Source organism: Cicer arietinum, chromosome 1, assembly GCF_000331145.2.
Source record: "Cicer arietinum cultivar CDC Frontier isolate Library 1 chromosome 1, Cicar.CDCFrontier_v2.0, whole genome shotgun sequence".
Taxonomy (NCBI): Eukaryota; Viridiplantae; Streptophyta; class Magnoliopsida; order Fabales; family Fabaceae; genus Cicer; species Cicer arietinum.
In genome coordinates, this window is record NC_021160.2 from 8,031,455 (window position 1) to 8,039,520 (window position 8,066).

General features: G+C 28.9%; 1 protein-coding gene across 1 annotated transcript; it reads left to right on the forward strand.

Moving 5' to 3' along the window:
- Positions 1-2,074: 2,074 nt before the first annotated feature.
- Positions 2,075-7,124, forward strand: LOC101514177 (UDP-arabinose 4-epimerase 1). Its single transcript, XM_004486453.4, has 9 exons — positions 2,075-2,304; positions 3,369-3,507; positions 3,931-4,055; positions 4,153-4,266; positions 4,366-4,565; positions 4,975-5,116; positions 5,246-5,340; positions 5,614-5,743; positions 6,567-7,124. Exons 2-9 carry the CDS (start codon positions 3,447-3,449, stop codon positions 6,945-6,947), a joined length of 1,248 nt encoding a protein of 415 aa, XP_004486510.1. The 5' UTR covers positions 2,075-2,304; positions 3,369-3,446; the 3' UTR covers positions 6,948-7,124.
- Positions 7,125-8,066: the final 942 nt, after the last annotated feature.

An 8,066-nucleotide genomic window follows, 5' to 3' on the forward strand; every position in this document is an offset into this window, starting at 1 on the left:
AAGAAAAATTTATAATAAAATATATTTATTATTTAAATTACTTTTATATCTTTATTTAAGATACTTATCTTCTTAATATTATTAATGAAATATTTAATATTTTATAATTTTCAATTATATATATTTAATGTAAAACATTGAAATTATTAATGAATATTTTGCTTTTATGTTTTTTATTATTTTATTTTATAAATAGTAATTGATTTGTCAATATAAATGAAATAAATACTAAAAATAAAAAGGAGAAATCAAAACAATTATGATGCTTTAAATAAAGTACTAATTCGAAAGAAGCTATGTCTTTTTCTGTCTGCTTACATGAATTGAATTGAATCATTCGATTAAAGGGAAATTTAGATGGTCTCGAAAACAATGTTGTGAGTTTATCCAATAATATGCCTCCATTTGTTGTCGACGAATGGAATTTGCATGCCCCGCCACTGCCACCTAATGTCAGTCATACGGTCGAACCATCTTCTTTTTGTGGGGCCTTTTTCATGTTTTTCTTTAAACCGTCACAATTGTACAATTCATTTTTGGTATATTAATAAAAAATATTAAAACTAATATATTTATTAGTTGTTTTAATTTTTTAATATAAAAAATCGTAAGATATTAAATACTTACTATAGTATTAAAAGGATAAATATTTTAAATAAAATATAAAAATAATTTAAATAATAAATATATTAAAAAATCGTAACTTTTTTTTATATATAAAATAATTTTCTTTATAGAATTATTTTATATATAAGATTAGATGATGTATTTAAATAGATCTTATATAATCTTACTCTTAATTTAATTGATAAAATTTGATATTGTCGTGTTGAAATCACATTTTAAGTTCATACTCGAGATCTGCCAAGTATATGTGAATTTTAATGGTAGTTATCTAATTACATTTATATATTAAAAAAAAAAACTCAGCTATATACCTTATTTATTTAGAATTATTTAATTATGAAACTACTTAATACATATGTAACCACTCTAAGTAATTATTTTTAAAAAGATTATTAAATTTTTTCACTTAAAAAACATTATTAAATATATCCCGTTAATAGTTTTATATTATCAATTAATAATTTATATTATTACAATTCAAAATTAAAATATCGTAAAGTTTGCAGAGAGAAAAAATATTAATAAAGTATATCTTCCATAAATATTCAATTATCAAATTAAATATTAATATTTAAATATGTTAATATATTTAATAATTTTATTTAACACTTTTTTTATTACAGAACTCTTCTAAAGTTCAATAATAAAAAATATATATGGAAAACTATTAAGTTTACATATAAATAAATTTCTATATGAATAAATAAATGAAATTAAAATTATTAACAATTGATGTATATATCATAACAAAATGCACATTCAAATATAACAACTTAAAGAGTGATGTACAATACTTTTTTTATATCATAACTATTGAATCACTAAATATCTATTATACTAAAGTTATATAATTCTTTTTAATCGAATATGAAAATTGTTTATGATTAATTGACAATGTATCAAAATTATTTTATTTTTTAATAATAAAAGATTTAGGTGATTTATATTTAAAGATTCACCATCAACTAGGTCATCACCTTAATGGAAAGAGTCAAACCCTCATCTTTTAAAGCAAGTTGAAATATGCATTTATGAAGAATGAATCCCTACCTTATAAATTTTGTATGTTGGGTTATCACACTATATGTGGTCAAAAACATCAAAAGAAAATTGAATGATGAAAATTTTCATCTTTGATGAAAATTCCACTGGAAATAATCTACACCCTTTATGAAATATAAATTAACTTACCATCTTATTAACAAATTAATCTATTTGTTTTTAATATAAAATTATTCTCATTTTTTAATAAAAAATAATATATTCGTCTAAGATATGATATAGTTTAAATTTAATAAAAATTATCCAAATTAATCTAAGATTAGAAATGCCATAAATTCAATAAAAATTAATATAATTTTTAGTTTGTTGAAAGAAAGCGTATGATTATAAAAAGTTAGAAGTTATTTAAATAGCAAAGCATCTTATATTAAAAATAAAAGTATAGTCTACGATATTTATATCTTTTTGCCTCTTGTAACGCTTTTACAACATGGACGCACATACAACTCTCCACCTATTAGAATAACAACCCTTTCTTTTCTCTTCTCTCCCATTTTTCATTCTCTCTCTCTCTCTCTCTCTCTCAATTTCAATTCCAACGCCACCCCACAATTCTACTACTTCACCTGCTCACACCTTCATTCCCTTCCCATAATTCTACTTCCCCATAATCTGGTATACTTTATCTTCTTTTTCACTTTTTTATATTCAAAATTATATATTTTTGCTTTGTAACGGTTAAAGTGTTACTCTTTTTTCTCTTACAAGATCGTATTCTCTTCTGGACTACTGTGTAAGTTGATTTTTGTTTTGCAAAAAAGTGTTTTTTGTGTTGTGTTTCATTTCCAAAATAAAATTCCACTGATGGTTTTGTTATTTATTTATTGCTCTATGTTTTGACCAGTTAAAAGGTGTTTAATTCAACTTTTTTTTTATGGGTTTTGTACTATGATTTGGTTAATGATCTTGTTAGTTGATTCTTTGAGGTTTTCTTAGGCTTGGTTTTTAGTTTGATCGTTATTTAATGATTCAGCAAAACAAAAAATGAGGATAAAAATTAAAAGGGTTTTTGTTTTGTCTGTTGATGAATTTGAATTTTTCAATATTGAAGTTTTGTTGTGCTGATTGGATCCTTAATTTGATTTTGTCTTATGGTTTTGTTGTGTTTCAACTGTTTGGTATGATTTGAAAATTTTCAAGCTGTTTTATTTTTCTCTTAAGGTAATGAATTCCCTGATTTTAGTTTGTAAAGTTGCTCTTTTGTGCTTTTCTGGTTGAGACATTCTGACAGACATGTTATGTGCATGTTTTTACAGTGTTTTTCTTGTGAAATGTGTAGAGGGCAATGTTAACTTTTTTATTTGCTTTTCATCTTTCACGATTTTCTTCTCCTGGGGTTGTCTAAAATTCTGGATCATTCATTTATGGCACGCCATCTCTCACGTGCTATGAGGTTTTGAGTTTTTTTTTTGGGTGAATTTGCAGGGTTCTGTGTTTTTTTTTTTTTTTGCAGAAGTTTTATGGTCATTAGTATCAGAACTTTTGGAATTTATTTTTCACTTTTCATTGTTATCTTCATGCCTTTTCTCTCACTCTTCAACAATATAACTTTTGGAAAAAAAGTGTTATTTTTTACCCTTCATGGGATCATCAATTTGTTTGTTTGTTTTGTTCTGCTGGTTTTTCATTCTAGACAAAAAGAGAGAAAGAAAACTTACTTGGTTTGTTTTTTGATGCAGCATATCACTCAAGATCCTCCTGAGTGGACCTTGATGTGATCATTGATATTGGTGAATAGGACCTTGTTGATTTTGCCAATGCTAAATTTTTCTAGGGCCAGAAGTCAGCCAAGGGGAGCCAGATCTATGTCATTAGGAGGTAAGGTTATTCCGCCAATTTTGAGCACAAATCGTGGTTGAGGATTTTTTCCATGGACAAATGTTAGTGGTTAGTTTGTTAGGGGTAGGGGAAATTTGTTAACAGCAGGGATTGAACATTGGATTTCTTTCTTACTACTCCTTCAATGTTCCAACCTATACCACTGGACTACACCTTTGAGGTGCCTAAAACATTAACCGGTTTCGTAATGAGAATTGTAATGCTGTTTTCTAGCACTCAAGTATATGATACATTGTATTCAAGTAAATTGTATAAGGTGCTCACGAGTTAATTTGTTGTTGAAGTTGTGATTTATTTCATGTTAGTTGCTTGTTCACTTACAATACATAATTATTTATTATAATCATAATTATATTGAAGCCTTAAGATATATTTGTTCTGATTTATTTTTCTGTCTTTTAGGTATGGATTATGTGGATCCAAAAAGGAAGGGAAATTTTGCCGGAAAGGTTTTTCTTGTTGCAGCCTTAACAGCATTATGTATTTTCGTGATCAAGAGATCTCCGTCTTTGAATTCTCCTAGTCCGGTAATCCATCATAATGAATATATCATGTAAATCCATAGCTATTTTACCATTTTATTCACTTTATTGATTGAGATTCTTCCTTCTCTTTTTGGTCCAGTTTTCTGTCCATGAACCCGGGGTCACCCATGTTTTAGTGACAGGAGGGGCAGGCTATATCGGTTCACATGCTACCTTACGACTTCTGAAGGAATCTTATCGAGTCACCATTGTGGTAGGTCTCTTAATAATATGAAAACTTCTCTCTGATGAAGTGAAATGCAAATGCAAATGCAATGACCATTCTGTACTAAACAAAATTTCTCTCTTTCAGGATAATCTGTCGCGTGGAAATTTGGGTGCCGTTAGGGTTCTTCAAGACTTATTTCCAGAACCTGGAAGGCTTCAATTTATATATGCTGACTTGGGAGATCGAAAGTCTGTTGATAAAATATTTTTAGAGAATAAGTTTGATGCTGTGATGCACTTTGCAGCTGTTGCATATGTGGGAGAAAGCACACTTTACCCTCTTAAGTAAGTACTTGTTAGTTTTCATTTTGGAACATTAATTCCAGTTCATAAAGTTGTATTTGTCTGCATTTCTAATTTTCTCCATCTACCTAAGTAGCGTGAACAACAAATTAGCATTTTACTATATACAAATTGGTATTCTCAATTTTATATCAACTTTCTTGCAAAGTTTGTTTTGGCATGAATATGATATTTATTTATTTTTTTTTTTTTAATATAGATAATCACATATAAAGTATTCTCCAATTAAATCAAAATCTCTAAGGACTTTTTCTGGATTATATATTCTCACATATACACCAATACATGTAAATGTAGAAAATCAGTTTTAAAAATCATCCATTTCGGTTTTATTTTATTTATGTCATTGTTTTAAAAATATTTTGTTTATGTTCTATAACATTTTTGTCAGGTATTATCACAATATTACATCAAATACCTTGTTGGTATTGGAGGCTATGACTAAATATAATGTGAAGACATTGATATATTCAAGTACATGTGCAACATATGGGGAACCTGAAAAGATGCCTATTACAGAAGTAACAGAACAGGTTCGAAATCCACGCATGGTTGAGTTATTGAGTTTAGTCAAGAACTCTTTTGTTTTTCATTGCATCTTGCAATGGTTTTAATGAATATCAGAGTGTAGTGTTAAATCAATTTATGTACTTGAATTTCAGAAACCTATCAATCCGTATGGAAAAGCCAAGAAGATGGCAGAAGATATCATCCTTGATTTTTCTAAAACTTCCAAGATGGCTGTAATGATTCTAAGGTTTGTATTATACATTCACACCTCTGATTTGTCCCTTGTTATTATATAGTTTTTCATTTTTTTTTAATCTATGAAGTGTTAGCTTAGTGGTAAGAGCGTGACTTTGCAACCTCAAGGAACAGAGTTCTAGTTTCCTCGGGGACCGTTGTTAAATGGAAAAAAATATCAGTAATTTTGGATTTCTTAACATAACAAAAATGTTGACTAGAACTTTATTATTTAGAATCATTATGGTTGTAATTTTGGAATTACTTTTCTTTGGCAAACATCCAGATATTTCAATGTGATTGGATCAGACCCAGAAGGGAGATTAGGTGAGGCGCCAAGACCTGAACTTCGGGAACATGGTCGAATTTCAGGTGCCTGCTTTGATGCAGCTCGCGGTATTACACCTGGCTTAAAGGTATATTAATATTGTCATTTTCGCTTTTGGCTAAAATGAAATTGTTTACATAATGTAATTAATCGGAAAATTCAATCTGTTGGGAGATTATGGGAACAACATTCAATATATTGTCAACATAACCGCAGCATGCATCTTCCAGACTTACCAGACAAATGAGAATGTTGATATTTCCTTGCATTTAATAAAAAAATTAGTGTCAAATTTAATTACTTGATATTGGGAGTAACATGCATGTTTTTCGTGGAAGTTAAACTCAGTAGGACATTTGTTTATCTACCTAAGATATTGGACCACCATGATATCCTGCTGCTGAAGTAATTGTATTTATTTGGTCCTTAAACTCTTACGCCCTGTTCGAATAAATAGTTTAATTATGCATTTATAGCATAAGCGTTTATCATATACAAATACTTATGTATAAATTATTTCTATAATAAAAGATAAAATAAAGTCAAACAGTGTTCATATAAGCTATAAAATGTTTTCATAAGCTATCTTAGAAAGTTTATAGACATGTCATAAGCTGTTTCTATAAACTCTCCTAAATTGTCTTACAAGTACTTATGCTAGTAGATAAACTCAAATTAGTCAATCCAAACAGACCTTTTGTAGATGGATGTATTTTTTACAAACCCTTGTAGAAGTTATGAAATGATTTTGCCATATATATAAGTTACTTTGATTTGTGTATGCTTTCAAATTTTAGATAAGCTTTAGCCACCTAGTTGAAAATCAACCAAGTGTTTTTTTTGGTCTCTAAATTAATATGCCATAATGTAAAATGAACCTATACTCATTGTATCTTGTTACCACCTTGCAGGTTACAGGAACAGATTATAACACACCTGACGGAACATGCATTCGAGATTACATTGATGTAACCGACCTTGTTGATGCTCATGTAAAAGCTCTCCAAAAGGCTAAACCCAGTAAAGTTGGGATCTACAACGTTGGCACCGGAAAAGGCAGGTCAGTTAAGGAATTTGTGAGTGCTTGTAAAGAGGCTACAGGGGTTGACATCAAAGTAGACTTCCTTCCACGCCGGCCCGGCGATTATGCCGAGGTGTATAGTGACCCGACAAAGATCAGGCTTGAACTGAATTGGACTGCACAACATACTGACCTTAAAAAGAGCATAGCGGTTGCATGGAAATGGCAAAAATCTCGTCCTAATGGTTATGGCGTTTCGTCTACAATCTGAAGTTCCTAGAGCTATAGTAAGGCATCCATAGAAAGCTGCCATGATATTGCTCTCATACATGGGCTGATGAATTTTTGTTCTTAGGGAGATGGTAGTTCATTCATTATACTTTACATGTATTCAACATTATGATAATTCAATAATATAATGTGCAGGCTCTGATATAGCTTTCCTTTCTGTCTTATTGATTCCTCTATTCTAAATAAATATAATTACGAAGCATTTCCTTCCCTAGCAATTTGTTTGGTTATACTTTAAACCTGTTCAAGCCAAATCATAATTTGAAACATGAAGAAGACACTAGTAATTGTCACAATATATAATAGTGTGACATAGATATATAAGATAGTTAAACAAACATTTTATAAAAATATTTAAATTGAAAATCAAAACATTTTATAAAAAGATCAAGACTTATATGTTTATCACCATATGAAAAGAATTTGATATGTATTAAATCTTCTCTATGATAATGAGTCTCACTAATATGAGGATCAATCTTATAATTGGATCAAATGATCTAAGTTATGAGAATACCTTAATGGGATCAAATGATCTTAGTTATGAGAATACCTTGAGGCACCTACTCGGGATTGAAGATGATGATCAATTGAATTGTCTTTCACCTTCAATCTATCTATCAACTACCAACAAACTAAATGAGATCTAATCAAATTAAGGTATTTCAACCCATAATTGATTGAACATCTAATATTTTAAAAAAACTGAATATTTTGTCAATTTCACCTCTTTAATATGTCTAGCCAAATAGAAGCGTTGGGGGGTAAGTGTCAATGACTCAACCTTATCCTAAACGTGTTAAAACCAAAAATAACATTTACTTCTAAATCAGAGATGAAGTATTCTATGAATGTTATTTAAATATCGAATATTCGATCGCACATTCAACTTGAACTATAAATACGACGTTTTTAAGGATAGTTTGTGATTTTGATCTTGAAATTGTTTTTTTGGGTCTTTCATCTTTCAATTAACATCATCATATTGTATTATTTTATTATGTATTTAGTTTTTATATAAATTTAGCAAAAGTATTGGAAGTCAAAATTACTTAATTCTGCCAAATTGACATGCTATTGCTCTACATTGAACTTGAGT